Source organism: Falco biarmicus, chromosome 1 (assembly GCF_023638135.1).
Source record: "Falco biarmicus isolate bFalBia1 chromosome 1, bFalBia1.pri, whole genome shotgun sequence".
In the NCBI taxonomy this organism is placed as follows: Eukaryota; Metazoa; Chordata; class Aves; order Falconiformes; family Falconidae; genus Falco; species Falco biarmicus.
The window spans coordinates 53,575,147-53,602,121 of record NC_079288.1 but is presented as its reverse complement, the minus strand read 5'-3'; the positions used below and the strand labels follow the sequence as shown (position 1 = coordinate 53,602,121).

Here is a 26,975-nt window from a genome sequence, read left to right as displayed (position 1 = left end):
CAGTGGTGATGCTTTTTCTACTGATTTTCATTATGAGTCAGGCACCATCCTTTCCCTCCGAGTGCTGTACACCTTTCCCCGCCTATGAAGTTGTCAGCTGTATTTTAGCCAAGAACACATGAACAGAAACAGAATTCCACAGCACAGCAGCAGTGACTCCAGCTCGGACCTAAACCCAATCAAGGGCACTGCTCCACACAGCACTTTCAGGGTCATGTTCTCCAATAAGGACCACTGCACTGCACTGACTACACAGAGGGAAAACACCATCTGATGCTGCTTGCCACGTGCTTATCAGTGTGGATGTGAGACTTTGGCATTTACAAATACATTTCAGAAATGAAATTTTTGACATAATCTTTGCATATTCAGCAAGAATGCATTAGCTGCAGCCTGCAGAGGGCTGTACTCCATTCCACAAAACTGCCTCGTCAAGGCTGCTATTACATGAGGAATGAAGAAGAGGGAACAAAACCGAACAAACATTTGCAAATATCTGAGTGAGAGCCAATAGACATAATGTGGATATTGTACTCTGAAATGGGAAAAGGCAAAGATAAAATTCGTGGTGGAAGCTTAAATCTAGATTTTCGAGTTGTCAGATATTGCCAAACAGCCTGATGGCATTAACAACACTGGGTTTTGTTCAGCAGAAGGGAATGGAGACACATTGATCTCCATAATGCTCTTACAAGAAGCCAATGAAATTACTGTTTATTGGACTTAAGCAGAAGTCAGATCTACCTTGAGAGAAATTTTCATTTCCTAATTTGTTTTCCTCCAGGGACAAAGGTTTCAAGTCTCGGTTTTGTTCACAAAGGGCACAATTGTGACTAACTTCTATATGGATCCCAGTGAAATAAAATCTCACATTTCATCGTTGTTGAATAAAACCTAATTTACAGTTCTCTTGAAACCGAACTTTCTGTACTTCCAAAGTACAATTTTGGAGCTTCTTGCCCCACACTCCCTTGCAGGCTTGCACATGTGGCTGATTTGCATAACCTAAGAGTGAAATACAGTCATGCAGTTGGGGATGCAGAATACAAATTTGACCAACAGCTCTTTGCAGTGTTCTTTGCACAGGAGTTGGACTCCCATGTTGGTGTTAGAGCACAGAATAAAAATTCCTATATACATAGAACTCTATTCAGTCATCAAAACATGCAGCTAATTAAATACTACTACTACTACTGACAACAACAACACCCCCCCCCCCCCCCCCTTTATGATGTCATTTTGCAGGGTCTGTAGAAAGCTGTTTAAACTTAAGGGGCACACTCTGACAAACATTGAAACTTATTCTTCGTACTTATTCAAACAGAAAATTGCAGAATCATTTCTAAAAGTGTTATTGAGCTACTGCCCAGCAGAGAATAGCAGCAGGAAATGAAACATCGAGGAGCTTAGGGGACGAAAGGAGAGGTTAGAAATGCCAGCCTCATCTCCTCTTCAGTGTGAAGTCTCTATTTCATTACATTGTCATATCAGCTTCAATGGCATGTCCATTTGCTCCAGATAAAACTTCATCAGGAAAAGCATTAATTCCTCATATGCAACCTGCCACCAACTTCTTGAGAAAAAGCCTCATGATCACACATTCACTTGTTACCCTGGGCAGACTGTGAATAATTCATCCAGTATTAGAGGAATTATTCAGGTATGAGAACTTTGTAATGAGAGGGCAGCTTCAAGTTAGAATTTTTCCAGTGCTCACTGCATTCACATTTTGCCATTGTAATTAAATGCATCTTGTAACTTACAAGAAAGAAAGTAACAAGCAGAGCAAACCAGAGTGGAGGCCGATCAAAGGTGGTTGGGAGAACAGAGCCAGCTGCTTCTCCAGGTAATCACAGCACAGCTTTTAAAAGGCAGCAGATCACACTGATTGCTGACATGCAGCTGAACCACAGGTTTCTTACAGCTAACATTAATTTCAGATGGAAGAGAAATATGAGAAAAAAACAACAGACAAAAATAACTCAGCAAAGCAGACCTTTGAAAGGTAAGGAACCAATATTTTTTTTTTTTTTATGCTAGCTTCTCATTTATTTTATGACAGCTAAGTGTTGGAAATAGCAATGGACACTCTTTTAAGGGTATCACCAGTGAAGGTCATATACAAAAATGATATGAAAACACTTCAGGTTCCTCAAAAACTTAGATCTGTCATAGCCAAGTGGCAGTCTCAACAATGAGTCAAATTTAAATGAAATGTCACTGAAGCGTCTCCCCCTTTCTGATATATTTGTATTTTTGTGATAGCTAATCTCCAATAAAAGAATAATTAAATGAAGAAAAATACACAGATCAATCCTCTTCATTTGGGTGAAAAAGTAAAATTTTGTGGATTAAAATGTCACGAAGAAGATAAATGCAAGTGAATTTAGAAAAGCAGCACCCTTCTTTAAATCAATCCAGCACCACACTAACTGAATGTTCTTGTCCCCATTCTTCAGACTAGAAGCAGAGTCTAACTGCAATTCCTGGGTAGCATTCTCTATTCAAAGAAGTACTTAATGAATACCAACTGCAAGAATAGAAAAATCACCAAAGGTCAAAAAACTACTCATCAAAACCGTTCATCATCTGAAAAAGAATTTGAACCACAAGAAAATTATTTGAATTATTTGCAGAACCACCAATGTTACTGGAAAATCCTCCAGTAAAAGCTCATTTGAAACAATAGAGATTCATTTTAGAAACTTATTTTGAAGAAAGTGACTTAACTTTCAGTTTTTAATATTCCTTGTACAGGAGCTCTGACCACTTTCATAGTGGTAATAGGATTCAGGATGTTCCACTACTCGTGCAATAGAATTGAACTATCTTGTTTTGAACCATTTTATCCTTCTTTCTTCCATAAGCATCTCCTTCGCAGGTTTGGATGGAGCTAGCCTGGCATTGTACATCTAGACTCAGTATCCTGAAGCTCCAAAAGAAATTTTTTTCCCCCCACCCTGACATTACATTGCACAAAAATTTAGCATGTTTCCCCTCATTTTGGTACCCTGCAGGAGACAAGAAATGCTAACCGCTGGCAGCCTGCACTGCACCTCAAAATCTTGGGCATGAAGGAACAGGTTTGGATCATAAAGCTCAGTGCTTCCACATCAGTTTGCTTTCATATAGATTTTGATGGTCTTGAAAGCTACTTCTTCCTCTGGAAAACCTGCATAAAACAATCAATCTTCTCTAGCAGTGATTTTTCCCTCAAGCACAGCTTTCATGTGGTTGAGGAAATAACCAGACTGGGATTTATCCCAACCCTTTAAGGTTTCTACCCTTCAGCGATACCTGGCATCCCTGTTCCCCCAGAGTTCAATAAGGGCCACTACAGGGTGTCTCTGTTTCTTTCAGGCTGCTCATTCAGGCTGCTGCACAGATTGGCATCACAGACAGTTTCCAGCAAAGCATTCTGGCAAAACTCCACAGTGAAATTTTTGTCCTATTTCCAGCTAACGCAACCATTTTAAGCCCGATTAGGTCTCCTGCAGGCAGGTCAGTCCCTTCTGACCACGTGGTAGATGCTGCGCGAAGAAATGTTCCTGTATCCCAGGGTCAGTGCATTGTTATGAGCTGTTGTTCCTCTAACATGTGGGTTCCTAATGCCACCACACTGCCCCTTGTCGCTGGCTTCTCAGGTCTTTGGAGACCCTGCTGCCGAATGCATTTTAATTCTCACAAGAAGATACTTCAAACCCACAGGAAAGGAAAACATTACGCTATGTGCTAAGAAGGTCTTCTCTTTCTTTTGCAGTTTAGAACCCATGAAAAACATTAGGAGCTGTGGGAGGAGGAAGACGAGTGCAGCAGGAGTTTTTATTCAGTTGAGACTGCCTGCTTGCGGTTACCATGCAGACAGATAAGAAGCTGACACAGTGTAACAAGCTGTCATGTATTGTCCCTGTAGTCTTAAAAGTGACCTCCTCTCTGCTGCTGTCTGCCCCACAGCAAGCTGCTAGGGGGAGCAGGGTGCCAGGGTGAAAAATGCAGATAGCATATCTGCAGTCCAAAACACTCAGCATTTCACAGCTGCTGACTAGGAAGTCAAATCCCTTGTATAAAACAATTATTACAAAGAATGTGGTTACAGTCATTTAAAATGCGCAACTAAGCCTCTGCCAGGCAGAACAACCCAGGTAAAGAAGCAGGCACCCGAGTTCTTTATGTGCAAAGGTAAATAAAGATGCAAATGGTGTTCAGAAAGTGTTTCAAGTTCAGACAGCACCCAAACCACTGTAACTTATGCATCTGGGCACTTTTCACATGCAATTAAGGAATTTGTATGTTTATTACAACTGTAATTTCAGGTGACATTTGGGCTTTTGCATCCCTACAGAGTGAAATACTTACAGCCTTTGCCTTAACGGGTCATAACTTAGCTCATCTCTGGCCACAACCTGTGTAGGCATTTCCATTTACCCAAGGCTATAACATCCATTTTGCACCTTTGTAAATAATGAATTAAGTGCAAGTCACAGACTCCCATTGTATTTGTTACTAATACATCCTGACTTGGTCACGTAACAGCTCAGATGACAGAAATGAGTTTACAGTTGACAGAATTGGGAAACAGCAGCCAAACATCAACTAAAATAAATAAATTGTTGAAAAGCAATCAGTCAATTTGTTATCATGCTGGAAGATCCATTCAGGACTGATACCTTTCATGAAAGATTTCTAATCCCTTCTGTCTCCTGAAACAGAAATCAGCAGAAATTCCTGGGTAGTACACTTGACGCAAACTTAGGCAGATAAGGTTAAACACAGATCTTTTGCCTGATGAACGTGATACATGGAGCTGGACAGAAACCAGTTCTCTTTCTGCACAAGGAGTTTCAAGATTTTGAATTAAGGAAAAGTATCACAAATGTTGGAACCAAAACAAATGAAAAAAATCCAAACTGGAAAAGATACTATTTCAAAAGTTGATTTCAACCTGAATTATTTTCTCTGCAATGGATTAATGTTTAAAAATGAAAAAAACATATTTTGATCAAAAAGTTACTAGTTCAATATGGAGATATCCTATGATGACATGTTGACAATTTTAGAGCTTTTAAAGATAAACAATGTTTTATAAAAATACCTCCTTCCTTACACAGTTTGAATTACTGTAATATTCCAGCAGATAAATCCCTAATGACAACTCACTCTAGTTTACTTGATATATGCTTGTAGGCATCTTAAAAAAAAATCTAAACACATATAAATAGAATCATTAATACAAAAACAATTGTATTTCCTGCTTCACTATAGATTTCCCGTAAGTCTGCTAAATCATGGAAACTTATGTCTCCTTACATTTTCCCCCAAGCCTTTCAGACAAAATATTCTGTGAAATCTCATTATATCATAAACAAGAAGAATAGTTCTTTGGTAAATACACAATGCAATTAGTCAGCCAGTCTAATTTATTTTCTTAATTTGTGTTTGATATGTATACCCTGTGTCACTGGTGGTCTTTTGAAAAATATAGTACAATTGGGTTAAATTCAAGTACTTGTTTAGTCCTACCACATTAATAAAAATGCCAAGGCATCTGAGATGACTAATGAGAAAAGTGGAGTTAAAATATTTAAGAAATGGAAAAAATGATGGTACAGGGTTTTTTCAATTTAAATTGTGATGATGCAATGCAATCAGCTGATTTGCCTTCTTAAAATGAAGTAGCAGTTCACCTAGAATTAGTAACATCAGTTGAGATTTTCTTAGTTACACAGTTCACTTGCAAATCAGGTATTTGTACATGCAGCATGGTCAGCTAAATGCCCGTTTAATCACTTACACCATTAAATATCTTACTCAAGTGAATGAAATAATTTCATTAGTTAGCACCAAACAACAAGAAAGGAAAATTAAAACTACAAGCAATAACATCGTAAAATCAACAACTTGACATTCTAATACTTCATCCAATGTTCAGCATGTATGACCTAGCATCTGTGCGGGGATGGCTTGAAAAACGCCACTGCCTTGTTAAGAAATGTAATCTCACTCAGTGTTGTGTTATTTATTTTACTGAAAACCTTGACTACAAGAATAAATATCTAAACTGATGGTTAATTGTTAGTTACATTTGTATCATAATGTACCTTAAAAATAACTTTTCAGAACTATGCCATAAGAAGGACAGTACATTGGACACATATATGCTAAATGCAGGGAAGAACTGCAGGTTTTCCCTGGCTTTGGAAGAATTAGAGAGAAGCCGCAGTATTCCACTGCACCTGGAAACACATGAGCTACCAGCACAGTGGCAAGAGTGGACAAGAGGCCTTAACTTGATGCCAAAGCAAAAAAAAAAAAAAAAAAAAAAAAATTACTTGCCCAGGTCAATTGTACTGGCATTCTTCTTGTTCCTTAAGTATGGATTTTAAAATGGAAACCAATGAACACAATTTTCTTCTTCACTTATTCAGTGAGGTGTTAAAGGATGCTGCCTAGCTTCTCATAAATTGGCGATATATGCCTGACCAAGTTTTCAGGAAAAACAGCTGTGTGTCTGCATCTGTACACACAGCTCACACAGACAGCTATGCAGCTGCATAGCCTTTTGTATGTAGACACAGCTCTTTTCTATCTTCAGTTATATTTAAATATAATACACAGTGAAACTGCACACACATGGGTTCTTCTTCTGAAAATATGATCCCTTCAGACACAAACGAAAAGCATAAGTCCTACTGATGGACGGACACCTATATCAAGTTCAATGTAGTGCCTTTGTTGCCATTTGTATACCACTCATGTTAAATTTTAGGAAAAGTTTACTTCACAAGCTGTATACAAGAAAGCAGAAAAACACAATGCCAGGAAAATATATCCCCCTTTATCTGATATACGACATATCTACAAAAAGCATATTTTATTGTAGCTGAAGAAGATAAAACCACCATAATATATTCTCTTGTCTCTTTTGACTTCTTTTTAACTATGTTTATTGTTTTTGTCATATTTCAAATTATTTAGAGCCAAATAATGTGAGTTCTATGGGAATTTAAGGCTCAGTACAGGCACCTACATCTGGCAGCTACTGAATAAGTAAGAGTCAGTTCAACGGACTCAGACTGTACCTACATGGGCACACGTTGAGAGCAGAACCTAGGTCTAGCAATGCTCAAGCTGAATGAACTGAGAGATAAAACACAGACCTCTAAGGGCTAAAATATGGCAAGAGCATAATAAAAATTAAAAAATCTACAGGTTGAGTACAATATGATAAAGATTAAATCAAAACTGCAGTCGCATAATATACATATAACATGGGTTTTAGAAACACCTCACAGCTTACAAATTTTAGAAAGCAGTAATAGCTAAAACGTACTGAAATCCATATAGAATGTGTGCAATATAAATCATGAAAGGATGCAATACAATTTGACACAGTATCTGTCAAAAAGTGTACCATGTAAAACTCTATGGGGACCAAAGAAACTCCACCAGGCCAAGGACTACTATTAGAAAGAAATTAAAAACAAACTTTCTGTGAGTTTCTCTGTTATTTAGATGTAATTTGTCTTTGTTCAGCTAGGAATGGATCTGGGAGATTTCCCCCCCCCCAGTATTACTCGGGTCGTGAGGTCTGGAACAATTATATCCCCTTCCAAATTGGTGGATGCAAATACAAAGAGAGCCGAGGGTCTACCACTGACTCTTTTCAATGGATGCCAAATCTGAGCTAATGATTTTTTATGTTGGATGGAGGGAGCAGTTAACTCTGAAGATATGAGAAAGGGTGTTGTAGAAAGACAGGGCAAACCTTTGATGGGATGTTCTAGGAAGGTCGAGGAATAGGTGGAAAAGCCCGTTGATGAGAGGTTGAACTGGGCAATTCAAGATTTTGAAAATCAGGACATTAGTTTGGGAGTGGGGAGGTATGGCAAAAAGGGTAGTAAAATCCATCAGATAGTATTTATGTGGTCTTGAGTTACATGCTTGGCTGATGTTTCCACTCTACTGAACTTAATTTTAGTTTTGCAAAACTGCTATCATGTCTGATAATGTGGGGAGACTCTCAACACCACAGCATGAAAGCATGTATTCGGATGTACAATTCTCTAAATCAAGACCGTTATTGGCATCTATGGAAAACCAAAATAATTCCCTGCGTATTTTCCACAACTGTTGTCATTCCCAAACATATGTTATACGTCATTATTTTAGCCTTAATTTTGGTATGAGCTCTTTTGATTTACTTTTGGGTTTGTCTATTTTGATTCATTTCCTTGATCTCATATTTTGTTTCATTTTTTCTCTCTTTGTTGTGTTCCATCTGCTGCTCACTTTGTTAAATCTAAAATGATATAACGATCAAGCTAATCAAGAATAAGATACTGTTTAAAGAAAACCATCTCCTTCATTTAGCTCTCAGCACAGCTATAGCATAAGCAGAGCTGTTCAATTTAATAATAGCATCATCTGAGGGAGTGAAAGCATTTTGCAAACATTCATTAACTGATGCCTATATTTTCCTTTTGTGAGAAATTGTTCCTGCCTTTGCTGTTTACCCCTGCCCATTCTGTACCTACATTATTGTGTGTTGTCTCCAGACTATGCTGTGAATTGCAACATTAGGGACCCCAAGAGGGATTCATGTAACAACTTGTGTGTAAAGACAAGACTTGAGCAAAATGTTAGCAATTGAGGACAAAATTTTGATTCTGAAGGTACTGCTGCTTATAAGCACCTAATGTTTTCACGTCAAATTCTTCTTTTAAGCAAGCAGTAGATGTGTGCCTCTTCTCTGTAAGGGATGAGCAGACTGGTGTCCTTTCTGGTACCAGTGCTCCATGAAGACTCATAAATGAGGTGATAGAGTACCAGTGCCCACTGAGAGGCCCAGTCCAGCAGCTTCCCCAGTGCATACTTGGAGTGTCACATAAACCACAACCATGCCCAGAACTCCTGCAATGTGTGAAACAAAATTCAGAAGTTTTCAAATTTAGATTTGTTATCTTCTGACCACCTGCGGTGTAGGAAGCTAGCCCACACCATTTCTCCATGCTTTGGAGACACATATTTTTCCAGTGTCTCCCAGAGGCCACAAATTCTGACTGTTTTGGACCAAGGTATGTTGCAGTACCTTGGATCAATCGCAAGAAAGATGCCCTGGCCATTCATCTCTTATAACAAGGAATACTCAGGAACTGCAGCCAGCACTTAGTGAAAGATGATGAGAAATTCTGAGGTTTCCTGGGAATTTGTATCCCAGTTAGGGACAAGATTCACTAATGGGAAGGTGGCATGTTCTAGATTTGTTTACTCACAGGTTGAGAATTCTTGCTAGGAAGGTATTTGTGCTGGTTTTGGCTGAGATAGAGTTAATTTTTTTTGTAGTAGTTAGTATGGGCCTATGTTTTGGATTTGTGCTGGAAACAGTGTTGATAGTTCAGGGATGATGCTGAGCAGGGCTTACACAGATCCAAGGCCTTTTCTGCCTCTCACCCGCCCCACCAGCGAGCAGGCTCGGGGGGCACAAAAAGTTGGGAGGGGACACAGCCAGGACAGCTGACCCCAAGTGACCAAAGGGGTATTCCATACCATATGACATAATGTTCACCATATAAAGCTGAGGGAAGAAGAAGGAAGGGGGAGATGTTTGGAGTGATGGCATTTTGTCTTCCCAAGTCACCATTACGCGTGATGGAGCCCTGCCTTCCTGGGGATGGCTGAACACCTGCCTGCCCATGGGGAGTGAGGAATGAATGCCTTGTGTTGCTTTGCTTGTGTGTGCGGCTTTTGCTTTACCTATTAAATTGCCTTTATCTCAACCCACAAGTTTTCTCATTTTTATCCTTCCAATTCTCCCCCCTATCCCACCGGGGGTGGGGGCTGGAGCCGGGGGGGGAGTGAGCAAGCAGCTGTGTGGTGCTTAGTTGCCAGCTGGGGTTAAACCATGACAGTATTACAAGGAAATCCCATCCCGAGGTGAGAGGGATAAAACAAAACAAGCTTCCTCTCTTTGACTGATGTTATGGCCAGAACCCCTTGGTACTTACAGACTTGTATAATACAGCTGCTTATCTACTGTTTTTTTCATTACATATGCGTTGTATTTTCCACCCATCTTGATACAGTCCCTGGTATTTATATCCCTCCCTGTGTTATATTCAGCAGGGAATGGGGTCTGTTTTGTTTGATTAACTAGCCATTCTGCAAACAGCCATAAACACCAATCAGCCCCTGTGCAGTGGGAAAGCTTTAGAGCTGGGAATGGTAAACAACCCTCTCCTGCCACTGCAATCCCGGAGAGGGAGTTGTGCAGTCTATCTAGATCAGTTATTTTATGCAAACTGATTGAAGAATGAAATGTGATTACAGCCTGGTTAAAATACTTCTTAAAATACTCTACGTGGCACTTTAATCCTCTCCTCCCATAGCTTGGCTATTAAAAAGAAACTGATTTGTTGTAGTCACATTTTAAAACCGGACAACTCTGCCACCTAATTCAAATACAAAGAGACATAAACTGCTTGCTGGCAGTTGAACTAAAGAGAATAAAATGGTGGAAACCCCACAGTCATCATTACTTTTCAGCCTAAGGAAAGATTCCGTGTATTTAACAGATGAATTTTAGCTTTACTTTTGTTTGACACACTAAGAAAGCCAGCTTACCTACCTGGCATACCTCCTTCAATGCTAGGCAGTTACTTCTATATTTTTAACCTGATGCCTGGAAAGTTCACTCCATCTACATTGCTTTCCAAGAAAAACACTCAGAAAACATGTTCTCAGTTGCTTGAATCAGGTCAGAAAAAGACAGTAGCAGGAGGCATCATAATATATGGTACAGAACCCCCCCCCCCCCCCCCATTATTTTTTTTGGTGCTTTAAGGATTTTGTTGCATATGAAAGGTATCAGCCCAATGCCAGAGAATGAAAGGTCTTTTATCATTTTTATTTGCTGCTGCCTATGCAAGTACACCACTGACACATGCTAACCTTGCTGGTTTGAGTAACAGGAGAGAGAAAACTATTTTTCTACATCTATCTGATCCTCTGCTCAGCTGGGACTGCCACATTGGTGACTATAAACACGCAAAACCTGCAGAAACTGAAAATAGTGTTTGGATAATGTTTAGAAAAGCTCCTCTGCACATCAGCAAATGAGCTCAGAGGGGCAATGTTATGAGGGAGAGCCTAAATAATGCCCTGCTGCGCTACCCCCTGGTCCATCCCAGGAGCTGTCCACAGATCGTATGCACAGGCACGACGCGCATGCAGAGTCCCATTTTAGTTTAAAACACTTCTCTCTTAGATTTCAGAGCCCTGCGTAGATGTGAGGAAGAAAGCTGGGTGAAACTTCTGGCTGAATGAGATTTGACCCCCCCTGAAATATTCAGTGGGAGTTAAAGAGGTGTGTCTTCATTTTACATTACTCCAGAAGAGGCAAGTGAGTAAGGCTGGAGAGCAAAGTGGCCACAAGAGCCCCTGAGCGTGTCCTGGCACCAGACCTTAGTGCAGCCTGACAGCCTTCACACTGGAGACTTTCTGCTTACTGTAATTGTCCTTTAAAGAAATAACCCCTTACATCCCAACCTCAGGATTTTGTTGGCATGAGTATGGTTTAAGCCCACAAAAGTTAATCATATTCTCTGGCATCCTCTTGAGCAGGACACCAACTATTCTGTAACAACTATCCAAATTTGAACAACCGGATCTGGTGCTTCAAACTGGTCCTCTTCATCCTCTCTACCTCCTTAAACACAACATAAACATATTTTTTTTACAAACACTTGGTGTTCAATAAATTGCTGTATTCCAATAACATGCAGTTTTACTAGAACGTTTCCCACTATGTATAATCAGATGACTGAGGACAACATCAAAAAGCAGCAGGCAGCAAAAGTTTGCTCAATATCTAGTCTTTCAGACCAGATGTTTTAAGATCAGACCTCAGAGATCTCTCTGGCTTTACAACCTGTGCTTGCATTTATATGCATATAGGTGTTTAGAAGCACAGACCTGGAGTTTGTAAACATAAACACCATTTTGGAGATATGTAGGTAAAATTTTGGCTTCCTCTTCTGTACCTTAAATGACACTGGACTTTCTCCTCCCTCCTGTTCTGAGACTAGGATGGCTTTAAGGGCAATCATCTGCTTTAATTAAAGCTTCTGATACTTAGATACTTGATACTTATATATATTAGAGACTAGAAAGGTTGATTTTCCTAAGTATTCTGCCATTGTTTTTTAGTTTAAAATTTCATTTTCTTACACCATTCTTATGACTTCCCTAGCAATTCACTGCCTACCAATATGTTTATTAATATCTTGATTATATTATTTAAGGATGATAGACTAAAAATAATTCTATCAGAGCAGCTGCAGGCTCTCCTTGAGCTATCCACTTTTGCTCTCCTATTACTTATGGCTGTAAGAGTGTTAGAATTAAAAACTCCTGAATGATTTCATGAGGGACTATTACATGTCTTACAGTAGCAACTTGCTACAGATCTACTACTCACCGCAATTGCATTTGCTGGTCTCTGGAATAGACTTTCACTTTGTTTAGTAACGAGTTATTTAAGAGAAAATTTACAAATCTGTCAAACTGTCTTATGAATGATTTGTATAGCAGCTCCAAAAACACAAACCAAGATCTTCTTTTGACTTTTGTACCTCTCACCAATTCAGACTTGCAGCCTCACAGTCCAAGCCATGCTTTAGAGCTGGAATACACAGCACATTTTTACACATCCCTTTCTCATTACGTCTATTCACATCTTTTTCCTGTCACATATATCCTTTAAACAACCTTACATTCAATCCCATCATTTGCATTTGTTGGTGCATCACAATGTATTTGGGTATTATTAAAATATGCTAATACACAAAAAATGATAGCTGGAAACATTTAAGCAAGAAAGTGAATACATTACCAAGTTCTGTGCCTGAAGCAAGAGAGTGCTCTCCTGTCTCCATCTATTGATCATTAGACAGAGCCTGCATTTCCCTGATCTGTGCATGGTATGTCCCCAGTGCAGCCCACCACACTGTGAGCCTGCAAGCGGGCTTCAAAGTGACAGTCAGAGTTTTGGAAAGCTTCATTTGATTACAAATTGAAAGTCGCAGAGTTCATTGCACAGGTAAAGTGAGACAATGTAAGCCGATGGAGATAGCAAAGGGGATGCATGACTGCATAGAGAGGAGAAGGGTCGAAAGAAGAAGGGCTCGGAGAGCTGGGAGAAAAGTTGGAATAGCTGGTAACCAAACAGAAGGGACAGAGGGTCAAAAAGCAGGAAAATGAAACAATAAGAGGGAGAGAACAAAATGAAGAGAGAATTCAGAAGGAAAAGAATGAGCTGAGGTGGCTGGAGCTGTGCAGGAGTTTGTGTAGTCTCGGTACGGTGGTGTTATTCATCTTCATGGACCTGGAAAAGTTACAGAACCTCCGCAGGAAAAACACTAAGTTAAATGGAGATAAAATGGAGAAATAAGAGCAAACAGGACCAGAATAACAGATACCTAATATTTTTCATGTCCCCTGTAGCCAAACAAGTTTGGCTCCAAATGCCAAACTACTCTTCTCTGTCAGGCACTTTATAGAGTTTTTCTTAGGATAACGAGAATCCAAAATGAGGAGTCAGAGCACAGGCACATCTCTCTGCTATGGAAAGGGACATGAGCCACAGAGAGGGTTTGGCAAGGAAGCTGTGGCTTTACTATTGCCTTTGCATGAGTGAGTTAAATAAAGCAGGGGAAGGATAGGAGGAAACAACAAAGGAGGAGACATAATCCAAATTTCTATTTCTCCCTGAGGCAGCAATTTTTTACAGGCTTTTTCCACTGATGGTTTTGAAAAAGGGATATGAAACTACATTTGAGCACAAAAGAAAATGTGTCTTTGTTAAACTACACAAATTCAGATCTTTTCATCACTCTCCCATAGGAAAATGGCTGCAAGAAGCAACCTAAAGAAGTAACAAAAAATTCTTCAAAGAGGACATTTTACTCATCCCAAGCTTTGCTTCCCCACAGGTTGCTCAGAAATGGCCCACATCTCATGTGACCAGACTAGGAAAGCATATTCATAGGGGTTTGTAAGTTCCATCAGGAGTCTCTTGTTTAATAAAGAGCAACTTCAGAGGCCTAAAGTGTAACAGGACATACTGTGTCATATTCATTCCAATTCCTGCTAAATCAAAATAAATGACTACTTCCCAAAGGGGAATGATATGCAAGCAGCACACCCAGTTTCTGAGGACACCAGGTGCTAACAGAGCAGAGCAGCGAGTGCTGAGCTCAAAGTCACTCTGCAGTAATAAAACCTGAGATAATGTACATGCTACTCAAAAATTCAAAGCAAGGTATACCCTTCCACAAGCTACTGACACACAAGGGGAGGTTCAATGTTTTGCTAGCATTCCAGCACAGCTTGCTCATCCCTCTATGTTTTTTGGTCATTTAAAGCTGTTGGTCATACTTTCCTGCCACCGCCCCCCCCCCCCCCCCCCCGACAATACCGATGGAAAAGCCTGGGAAGGTAGTATATACAATTATAGCAACTGCATTAGAAGTAGATTTATGGGTTGGGAAAAGTAGAAAAATTTTATTATTGAGCAAAAGTTTCCCTGTACCACTTTTTCATTATATATGTTCAACATGCTTTCACTGTCAGATGCCATGCCAGGACTAATGTCACTCTAACAGCAGTGCCCAAATGACAACTGACACCCTACAAAACTGCCCCCTCAGTACCTTTCTGCCCCAAAGAATCTTCCTCTCCCAAACCCTTCCTGGCCTCTACAGCTGATAAACAGGATGGAGATCTTCATCATTGTGTTGTGATTTTAATTCATAAACTCATAGAACGCTTTGGGTTGGAAGGGATCTTAAAGATTGTTTAGTTCCAAACCCCCTGCCGTGGGCAGGGACACCTTCCACTAGACCAGGTTGCTCAAAGCCCCATCCAGCCTGGCCTTGAACATTTCCAGAGATGGGGCATCCACAGCTTATCTGGGCAACCTGTTCCAGTGCCTTGCCACTGTCATAACAAAGAATTTCTTCCTAATCTCTAATCTCTACCCTCTTTCAGTTTAAAGCTGTTCCTCCTTGCACTATTGCTACAGGCCCTTGTTAAAAGTCCCTCTCCAGCTTTCTTGCAGACCCCCTTTAGTTACTGGAAGGCTGCAATAAGGTCTCCTTGGAGCCTGCTCTTCTCCAGGCTGAACAACCCCAAGTCTTTCAGCCTGTCTTCACAGGAGAGGTGGTCTCATCTCCAGATAACAGCATCATCTCCATGGCCCTCCTCTGGACTTGTTCCAACAGGACCATGTCCTTCTCATGTTAGAGGCCCCAATGATAAGGATATTGTGTGGGACAGTGTCAAAAACTTTGCACAAGTCCAGGTAAATGATGTCAGTTGCTCTTGCCCCATCCACCAATGCTATAGCCCCATCGTAGAAGGCCATCAGATTTGTCAGGCATGATTTACCCTTAGTGAATCCATGTTGGCTGTCACCAACCATTTCCTTATTTTCCATGTGCCTTAGCATAGATTCCAGGAGGATCTGCTCCTTGACCTTGCCGGGCACCAGGGTGAGACTGGCTGGCTGGTAGTTTCCTGGGTTTTCCTTTTTACCCTTTTAAATAATGGGGTTTATATTTCCCCTTTTCCAGTCAGAGGGAACTTCACTGGACTGCCATGACTTCTCAAGTATGATGGGTGGTGGCTTCACAGCTTCATCCGTCAGTTCCCTCAAGATGCATAGATGCATCTTATCAGGTCCATGGAGTTGTGCACCTTCAGGTTTTTTACATGGTCTTGAACCTGATCTTCTCCTATAGCAGGTAGTTCTTCATTCTCCCAGTCCCTGCCTTTACCTTCTGTGACTGGGGTGGTGTGGTTGTAGTACTTGCTGAAGACCAAGGCAAAAAAGTCATTGAGCACCTCAGCCTTCTCCATGTCCCGGGTAACCAGGTCTCCAGAGAGAGCCCACATTTTCCAGTCCTCCTTTTATCACTGATGTACATATAGAAGCTTTTTTTGTTGCTGGCCAGATTTAATTCTATCAGGGCTTTAGCTTTCCTGACCTGATCCCTGGCTGCTTGGACAGTTTCTCTGTATTCTTCCCAGGCTACCTGTTGTCCTTGCTTCCACCCCTTGTAGGCTTCCTTTTTCTGTCTGAGTACGTCCAGGAGCTTGTTCATCCATGCAGGCCTCCTGTTTTTTTTGCCCAACTTTGTCTTTGTTGGGACACATCAAATCTAAGCTTGGAGGAGGTGGTCCTTGAATATTAACCAGCTTTTCTGGGCCCCGCTTCCTTCCAAGGCTTTATCCCATGGTACTCAAACAAGCAGATCCCTGAAGAGGCCAAAGTCTGCTCTCCTGAAGACCAAGGGAGCGAGCTTCCTGTGCACCCTCCTTGCTGCCCTAAGGATCTCAAATTCCACCATTTCATGGTCACTGTGGGCAGGGCTGGCCTTGAGCCTCACATTCCCCACCAGCCCTTTCCTTGCTGGTGAGAACAAGGTCCAGCATAGCACCTCTCCTCGTTGGCTCCTCTAGCACTTGGAGAAGGAAGTTATTGTCAACATTCCAGAAACCTCCTGGATTGCTTATGCCCTGCTGTGTTGTCTCTTCAACAGATACTGGTGTGGTTGAGTTATGCCATGAGGACCAGGCACATGAGGCTGCTCCTATCTGTCTATAGACAGCCTCACTCAGTCTTTCTGGTCAGGCAGCCTGTAGCAGACCTCCGCTACAATGTCACCTGTCCCTGCCCTCCCCTTAATCCTGACCCATAAGCTCTCAGTTGGTTCCTCATCCATTCCCAGGTAGAGCTTCAGGCACTTCAGCTCATCACTGACATAGAAAGTGACACCCCCTGCTCATCTCTGCTGCCTGTCCTTCCTAAAGAGCCTGTATCCTTCCATTCCAACTCTTCAGTCATGGGAGCCATCCCACCATGTCTCTGTGATGACAATCAGACCACAGCCCTGCAGGCTACAATATATGCGCATGTCTCTAACTCCTCTTGTTTACTCCCCATGCTACATGCATTTGCACAGAGGCAATTGTTGGGCCCCAATGAAGCTCACTTACTGGCTGGAGTGCTGGAATTCCTTTGTGTTGCTATTCAGGTGTTCTCCCGCTGATCTGTAATCTCTTTCCAGGCTCAGGACATCTCTTGCTGGCACTGGCATCAAACTGGTACCAGTGGGATGGATTGAGGTTTCCCTTCCCAGGTTTTAGTTTAAACACCTCTTCACCAGCTTGGCAAGCCTTTGACCAAAGATGCTCTTCCCCTTCTCTGTCAGATGGACCCCATCAGCCCCCAGTAGACCAGGTTTCTCAAAGCGAGTCCCATGGTCTAAGGAGCTGAACCCCTGGCTGTGGCATGAGTCCCGCAACCATTTGTTGATTTGTCAGATTTGAGAGGTCCTTTCAAACCTCTCCCCTTTGACTGGAAGTATTGACGAAAAAACTACCTGCACTCCAGAGTCCCTTACTCCCACTCCCAGGGCTCTGCAATCCTTCTTGATACTCCTCAGGTTGCTCCTGGCTATATCTCTGATGCTCATGCAAAACAAAATAGTCAGTGGACTGTATGAGGCTTGGTAGTCTCTCAGTGACATTCCTGCTACGAGCCCCCGACAAGAAGCACACCTCTCTAGCGAGCACGTCAGGTCAGCAAATGGGTGCCTCCATACCTTTCAGAAGAGAGTTGCTTACTACTATCACTTGAAGACTTTTCTTAGTTGCACTTGTTACATGGGGAGCAGAGAGAGAAACATGCAGCAGAACTTCTGTCTTGGTGCAAATATATCCATAAAGACATCTGTTTTGCAGTCTTTACTAGGGCCTGTATTTTACTTATTGAATGGTTTCTAACAGCACTCATGAGAGCTGTTTCTCTTTCAAACCTCTCCAGCACTAATGCATAATAAATGTGCTCTTCACATAGTAATTACTCAGAAACATTTTTTTATGGAATATGACAATAGCAATAGCATTGCTCTGTTAGACCCAAATATGCACAAATTAAGCTACTTGTTTGTAGGGGTGGGCTCAGCATCCTTTTCTGTTTATGTTACCCTTTCTAGCAGGTGCCTCCCTAATACTGAGTGTTGATAGCTGAGAAAACTTCAGCAACAAATAATGCCAGCAAAAATGTCCTTTGAGCATTATCCTGACATACTCATGCTCAGCTTTTATTATCACTGACTGCAAATGCACTCTTTTTCTTAAATTATTTCCTAATTGTCAGTTTTCTTACTCCCTGCTCCCTTCCAAAATTTCCCATGCCCTAAAAATCCCAGCTTCAGGAGGGAGCTCAGAATTTCTACAATTTATCCCTTGCCAGTGCAAACGAAAGCAGCGCGCATGCTGCTTACTTATTCAGAAGTTTTAAATCTCATATATAAAGCTTGGGATTATGGTATTCAGATGTGATATGGCCATCAAAACAAGTGGGGATACCTACTACTCTGGCAGCAATTCCCAAAGTTGCAGGCTGCCAGAAAAAGGCACATATAAGGGAGATAAACTAAGCATTGCCAGCTGCAAACTCATCATACAGGTAGCCATGAGCAGTTAGTCTGCATGTTGTGGTCTAGCTACACTTGCTGTCAGGGTGTGTGGTGTTGTGGTCCTACCCTCCCCACCTATCAAAAATACCAAAAACTCTCCGGAGATTTAAAAAAAGAAAAAAAAAAAAAAAGAAGGAAAGCTCCTATTTGTTATCTCAACAGTTAGAGATTGAGTGCTGTTTAACACAACTTTAATTCTACTTTTTGCATGTACGTAAAGATTGTTTTAGATCAAATACCTGGCAATGAACAGTTTGCCTTACGGTGGCAATTACCTGCGTAGTTCCACAGAGTTGGTCTCCCATCAGGACAGGGATGCATCCCGAATAGTCCACTTCTACACAAAAGAAACTCCAAGTAAAATCTCCACTGACAAAGGAATCAGTTTTCCTCTCCGGACTGTTTTGCCATGTAAAAAGATGACTACAGGGTTAGAAACAGGCTAAAGTGTGAAGCACTTCACTTTGTATTTGGCCACCAGGATGATGATCACTCCTCAAAGGGCTATCAGCCATCGTTTCTCCATCTGAAAAACCTGGATTCAGCTCTCTGCAGAATGCAGTTCTACAGGATTCAAGAAAAATTAGTTCCTCAGGGTATATTTTGCCATTTCTTATTTTTATTGGCATTTGTAGTCACAGAATATGATCTTATTTTGATAGGTACTGTACAAAATAGGCTGCCAAGAAAAATAGATTCCCAGCTTAGGCATTCCCAACCACTCTCTAGGAAAGGAAATTGTCTACGATAGCAGGGGAAGAAACCTGGGCACATAAATTAGGCATCTAAAGTTACACGTGATGGGAGTACAGTTGTAGCCATGACAGTTTAAGGATCTAAGTGAAGCAAATTTTTAAAAAAGAATCACCTTTGAACAGAAGAAGGGATATATCTGTAGGGGGATCCCTAAATAACCAAGCTTTAGGCAAACAAACCTCTGAAAACTAGCAAAAAACTTTAGGATTAGAAAACTGCCTCTGAGATTAATGCAATTATGTTAATCAATGAGACAATTCAAGAGAAGTGTGTACCTGGCACCACTGAAGCTTGAGAAAATGAGAGATAATAAGGACTGATTGCTCAATAAAATATTCCCCCCCCCCCCCATCTTTTTGTATTGTGTCAGACTGTTATGAACTTTAGCTCCCATGCTCATCTTTTGAAATATAAGCTGTAGCTGCCCTTTGAGGATGAAGGCTGAAAGGTCAGGCACAGAGAAGCTGTTTTCTGAGAAATACTTTGTCTGATAATGGCCATGTTCATTAACTTAGTTCATTTTGGGATACAGTGTTCTTTGGTTTCACCCACATCACATGAATGATGGTATTTAGATGACTGTAGTGTGAGTCCCTCTGTCCCTCTTATTTGGCAGTTATAAAATAAGCTAAAAGAAGGGAAAGAGCAAAAAAACAATAAAATAGTGCTGCTCAGTTAATGGGTAGTGATTGTAGTACACCAGAGACCTAGTTGTCAAGGTTTTTGTTAGTGTAGTAACAAAGGAGAGTGTTAAGGAGTTTGAAGAAAAGGCAAGACTACTGTCTTGAGGGAAAACTTTATACCTTATGGAAGAGTCCTTGGAGAAAGCATAAAGATGCTTGCTCAAAAAAGGAGTTGTGCTGGAAGCTCACACGAATGATTTCCAATTCAGAAATGAGAAAGCTACTGGGAGAGTTAGAATTGACCATGAAGGGCCTTGAAACTCGAGACAACTGGTTTGTTTGTTTTTTTTCCCTTTTTTAATTTTTTTTTTCCCCAGGAGCATTTTCAATTGAACTGAATGCAGAAAGAGTGTTTTATAAAGGTCCCAGAAAATAACACTGAAAACTAATGAAGCGATGGACTGAGGGTTGTATGGGTAAATCACAGACATGCTATGGAAGGTCAACTGGCAAAACTTAAACAGACACAGAAGCTTAAGCAACAGAAAGTCACAGGGAAGAAAATTAAGATGATTAAGTCAGCTACTGTAGGTTTCCTGTGGAACCAAGTTAGTGGTCAGACATGAAAGGACAGTAGAGGAATATACACAAATTTTATTTCAGATAAAAGGAGCTCAGTTCAGTGTAAGAGAGGCAGAACTGCAAGTTGTCTCCCTGGAGCCACTAGCTGAATTTGTTTGGACTTGAGAATACTCTGGGATGAGCTACAGATAGAAAAGACTATGGTCTTAGATGTAGGATGACCCACAAAAACTGGAGAACAGATCTGGAAAATTCTCTAAGATAATAGAGATAAGAGAGCAAGCAAAGACAGTCATGAAAGGTAGAGTAGCATGGCACCACAGCAGGACATCAGTCAGCGACATCTGAGGCTGTTAAAGTGACTGGCAGGCATATGCAGGCTGACCTTTGAACAGTAGTCATGAGCAACTTGGATGGCATTTCAGTGAGAGCAAAAGGGGGAAAGCACATTTGGGAGCACCTAAGATGAAACAGGAGAAGTTGAACTCAGATAAAATTTTCAGGAAACTTTGGAGACAAAAGGAATATGGCAGTAGTTGGTAGTAGGCTTGCTTAGTTGTTGGATGAGCACATGTCCATGTAGATCCACTTCTTGATATGTAGGCTAACTCAAATTTGGACTTACATTTTCATTTGAATAAAATGAAACTCTGCAGAAAATAACTTTTACAGGTGTTCTACTCAAGATAAAACCTGTGAAAACTTAAGAAAGTCAAAGTTATATAAAATTTTAGTATATGTGTAAGAGCATTTGTGAGAGAGAGCAAGCATTTTGTTCAGCCTACCTTGAATTCTAGGAAAATGAGGCAGCAGGAAAACAGTTTTGCATTTCAGGTTTAAAGCCATGCATAGAATCTTCTTCACACTCTGTTAACTGTTACAGATCAGTTATTAGACATCCAAAACACACTGACTCCCTAAGCTAATCCAGATAACTATTAGCCTTTTGATAATGCCTGAAAATAACACCGCACCATGTTTGTAGTGCTTTCTGGACAGGACTCTACATTTTTGCACTGCTGCAAGTTTGTTTAAGCCCTAGATATGGAAGCAAAGACACACAGGATTATAGGGGAAAAAAAAAGTAGCCAGACCATCCATGATAATACAAACTAAAGACAGCAGAACTATTTCGTACCCCCAGGCACCTGTCACCTCCAAGTCATGGACTGTACAGGAGACTGCAATTGCAAAATAGATAAATTGCATCTTCAGCTTTGGGTCTGAACACGTCAAGGTGTTAAGGGTATTCCTGAACCTTATTACTTGTAGAACAACAACAGAACATCTCCTCTGCCCAAGAAGCATCACCTCCAGAAGCAGAGGGGAACCAGGGAACCAGTGTCTGGTTGATAATTAGTTTGCTAACCAACGGCTGCATAGTGTAGCTGTTCTCCTTGTAGTGAATTGAGGTATACGGGCAACTGGAGTACAGTCCAAGCATTTTTATATGTGCTTGCCTTTTTTGCTTCCTATCCATTTCTTAGCTACTGTCTAACTGCTGAATCACAGTACAGATCCAATATCAAAAAAGTCTGTCTTGTTATGTCTTGTTTTCAGTGCCTTTTTATTGGCCAACTCCATGGTCAGAAATGTTCACAACAAAGATGTATGGACTTGCATATATTAACTAGATCTTTTTGTCTATCTGGCAGATCAGTGTATCTGCCACCAGAACAGCAATTCCAACGGCAAATTTGTGAGTAAATCAAGATAATTAGTTAATTCAGGAGTTTTTTTGGCCCATCAGTAGAAATCTTCATGCTGTTGCTACTGCTGAAAACAAATTAAGAATAACCATGTCCACTTACTAACAATTTATTCTAGCACAGAATCGCAAATCATTATTACCCCCTTCTTCCCCAGACAAATCACCTTAGCAAAGCATTGTTATGACCAATCCATAGGTAGTTTAAACAATATTATTACTATTAAGTATTCTCAGGAAGGTAAAAGTGCCACCCACGTTGTCCAGGGAAAAGAAACGGTCTCAGCAGCTGCTAGCATGTTTCCACTGGCAATGCAAGTAGGGTCACAAGAAAATAAAAATCTCAAGACCCAATTCCTTTTAATATTGTGTGCAAGCTGGAGGAAATATTGTTAGAGCCTAAGAGGAGTTTCTTTTAACGCACCATCCAGAGGCATTATTTCACCTGACAGTCATTCGCAAGTTTCCTACCAGCTAAATATTTTACAGATAAGAGTTAAATAGATAGAGGTTTCAAATGCATTCGGATTCTGCCTATGCAGCGCGGGAAAGGAATTTTCCACTTTGTACTGCTGAGAAAAATGCAGACGCTGTAGGCTATGGTGTCATGTTCAGAGGAACAAGGTGGGTAGGATAGGGCATTAGGCACTATTATACTCTAGGGAAGAAAGTGCAGACAGGGGCACAATGGAAGTGCTTCATTATATTTAAATGGGAATAGTTCCAAGGACAGGAAAGCCTGTGGTGCTTGTAAAGGATTAAGCAGGGTAATGTGCTTTTTAAGAAGACATAAAGAGGTATGTAATATGATATGTGTAAGCCTAAATGATTTTTCTTGGAGTCCTCAATGAATGTTTAAGCAGGCATGACTTAGGCCTCTGTAAATCCTCTCCGAATAAATAACTTCTGCAAAAAATAGAGATTCCTTTAACAGAATGAGATGCATATTTCATAACCTATGCAAAAAAGGAAAATCAATTTGAGATGCACAAACCACTTAGGAATAACAAAGAAAAAATAAGATAAAAGTGAATATTCTCCAGAATAATCCAAGCATATATAGGAATGCAGCTACCTCCTCATCCATTTTGATTTGACAGAGCAGGAAGACAACTGAATGCTTTCCTATCTTCAGCTCAGATCTTCAACTGCTTTTTGCTATCTTTTGAGGGAGGAAGAGAGCGTAAGTGGCAGAATATATCTAAAGTGCTTGCGCTTTTCAGGCTGTCTCCTGTTTGAGGTGTTTAAAACTCCGCTCTCGCTTCAGGGTGAATCTACCCAGCTGCTCTCTATCTAGACCTGATGGTGTATATATAGCTTTTCACTATGGATGGAATAGAAGCACACACAGTGATATGTATGCACCTGATTTATGAGAACAGGACCAATAAATATCTAAACCTGAAAACTTACAATGGCATGATCTTCCCATCTTATTTCTCTTGCCTGCACTGCCCTCCTGCCAGGAAAAGCAGGTCACAGTGGATTGCCTGATGCAAAATGGGACTACGCAATCATTGTCATTTGGTTGTATTGTATTTTCACTCACACAGGCGCCATTCCCCATAAAGTCACTGGTACGGGAAGCATGCAGTCCTGCTAAGTGGAATGACGCAATGAGTAAATCAGAGGTCGATCCCCCCCTCTTTCCCCCTGTTTATATATACACTAGTATTAAACTGCTACTTTCCTCAAAATAAGAATTCCAGCTCTACTGTAATTTGCAGAATAAAACCAAGACAAAACTGAAGTACTTTCAAGATATAACAAAAATGTTTGGCAAAGCCTTTTCTGTGATGGCTACTCGCAAACCCCATTTAACCTCAGAAAGGGTGCAGCAGGGAGTGTTGTTAAAGAAAAGCATGCCCACCACATCCATAACATCCTTCCTGCACACATCTCTCCCATGGTGGTCGCTTCTACCACAGTCTCTTCATGGTCACTAGGCAGCCTGGTGGAAATTCCTTTCCCTGTACCCATTTGGAAGCACTTGTTAAGTCTCAGCCCTCACTTGGCACTCCAGGAATGTGTGCCAAGGCAATGGCCTTGGAGAGCTTGGATGAACTGCTGTTCAGTCATGCTTTAAATGCTGATTAATGGTAGAAACAAAATGAAGCACAGAGGGAGACCTGTTGGCTTAGCTTGACTAAGGTTATAATCTGGTTAATAGCTCTGATGTCGCCAGTTAAATTCATTCAAGACCCTGAAGAACATCATGAAGCATAAAAATAGCCTGAGGGAACTCATGAATTCTTTCCTCTGAAATGTTTTCATTTTTTTGAAGTATGTTATAGAGATCATAATCTCTGCCTCTTATCAGCTACCTTTTCCAATATTAACTTTCCTTGCTTAAGACTAGCTCTTAACATCACATTCTTCATCCAGCTTTCTTCCTGAGCAAGCCAAATAAAATCTCCCAAAAGCTTCTGTGTGAACAGCATCTGACAAATAATCTTTTTCTATGTCATTTCTTCCCATAAGGTGAAAGAAGTGGAGGAACTGGGAGAACTGGCTTAGGCCCAATTCTGATGAACATACACATATAGGTGGATGTGTATATTCATCAGAATTGGGCCTAAGCCCCGTGATATTTTAAAACTGGAGGGTGGTTGGCTTTATCCCATGCTACAACTTGCTTTTTCAATATCATTTGCAAGTGCTTATTCCTGGGAAGTAGAGGCATGGGAAATTAAAGATCTCAAATATTTCTGGTTTTGTAGGTTTTAGGATGGCAACTGCCATGTTTCCATGAATGAGAAATCAAAGACACTAATCTGGAATTACCTGCCAGCATGATACGCCGGTTGCTTTTTTCAGCTAAAGGCCATTAGTTAACACAGCTGTGTTTGACACACTCTGGTTTTTGATTCCTCTGAAACTCTTACTATAACTTGGGAAGGCAAACCAGGAGGAGGGCAGGTTCTTTTATACAAAAGGCAAACCCCAGTTTTATCAGTCCCTTACAAACTAAACTAAAATATATTTTCTCAAAAAAAGCAATTTCCTGTAGCAAATAAATCTTCAGTGTGTCTTTTTTTCTTTGCTTTTTCAGCTTATGACTTTATCTAAAGGGGTTTCAAAAATGCAGCTCCCCAGGGCCTCTCTTGCCTCTTCTTTCATGCTGTTTAGTTCTTCAGAGGAGAAAATATGATCTCAGTTATACAGAGGGTAGATTAGTGATTGTCAAAACTCCAAAGAATCTCTGTTATTTTGTGGTTCTTTTATTATCAAGAGATCACCAGTGATTTCATAATTCTTTTTAACATATTCTTTTCTCTTACATGTTTGTATCCAGTGTCAAAACAGCAGAAATTACAGGTTTTCCTGGCAAATGGATTTCAGTGGACACAAAAGGCACTTTGTCTGGATTTTCAGAAGTGTATAAACCAAGCTTAAAACAAGTGAACACACAACTTCCTGGATATTTGCTCTCATCAGTGTTCACATTTTGAATTTTAAAATAAAATCTAAAAAATATGGTATTTCTCAGGTTTGATTTAAAAGTCTGAACATGAAAATATGGTAGTAGGGAAAAGGTTTATATACAGTCACTCATTAACTCATATTCACTCTCATACTGAACCCTTTCATGGACTAGTGTTCTTATAAAAGATGTAGCTGTCAACCAAAAAATTGGGAGGGAACTATGGCTTTCACAAATGTGCCTACAAAAATTGACTCCTGCTCTCAAAGTATTTTGCCACTTTTAAACCCACTACAGAAGGTGGCTCTAAGACTCTTCTTTAAAGCCAGATCATCTTTTTCTGCCTGCTTCTCTTAAAAATACATGATTCAGACCTACAACTGAAAGCCAAGATTTTCAGTGTCAGGAGTGTGCACAAATAAGTTAATTAATGTCTCGTACAGCACATTGCTACATATTCTGGGGTTATAAGTCCAGTGATCCTATTCCCATTTTGCATCCTGACAAATGCAGTCATCTTTCATACCTATAAAACCCTCTTGGAGCAAACATTTTAAAATGTTGAAAACAAGGTATGTAGCTGAGAAGTCCCCATTCTCTGTGCCAATGCAAGGGGCTTGCAGAAATTGGTACCAGGAGTGATCATTATTTGGGTGCAATTGCATCCCTTATAGTTAAAAGCAACAACTAAGCAAATGTGGTGTTACAGCTGAGCATCTCCAACGGGAAACAAAAAGTAAGTCATACCAGTACCTTCTGAATGCCTGCGGTCGACTCCAAGACGTTGTTCTCTGAGCCATTACTTCTGTTAATCATCCGCCACATTTGGGCATACATGCTGTCTCTCTCAAAAGGGTTCATCCCTTTCACTCGGACGTGCTCATAGACTGCAGAGTCCAAGACAGTGCCATAAGGAATATCCGTCTGCCTTGAGAGATCCTGGAGAGACCTTAATTGTTGGTGAAGAAAAGAGACACAGGAGACTTGAAGCCACATTTTCAAGAGGAAGAAGCTGCAGGCAAGTAAAAGGGCAACACATAGGAGGATGGCTGTCAAGCCAGTTTCTTTTGTTGCTGGGTGGCTTTTTTTTTCTCCTCCTTTTTTTTTTTTTTTTTTTCCTTAAAAGACAAAGTGAGACTGAAAAACTCTTTTTATGGTTTAAGACAGAAGGAGGAATACAAAATGAAAGGAGTGGAAAATATGAAACTGGATGAAAAGGGAACAATGGAAGGAGTAAGAGGATCCTATCAAATGGTGAGCTCCTTTGAGAGGGGGCAAAGGAGAAAAGGGGGCATTGCAGTTCCTCCAGCCGTATGCAGCAAGTTCAACAGAAGCTGGGT

The 26,975-nt window shown here is 40.7% G+C and overlaps 1 protein-coding gene across 1 annotated transcript in view; it reads right to left on the bottom strand.

Annotated features, from left to right (window-relative positions):
• Positions 1 to 26,975, bottom strand: part of GRID2 (glutamate ionotropic receptor delta type subunit 2) — a 730,780-nt gene that overhangs the window by 77,190 nt on the left and 626,615 nt on the right. Inside the window, exon 13 of the mRNA XM_056362644.1 lies at positions 26,389 to 26,584. Coding sequence (XP_056218619.1) covers positions 26,389 to 26,584 — 196 coding nt within the window. The remainder of the gene's footprint in view (positions 1 to 26,388; positions 26,585 to 26,975) is intronic.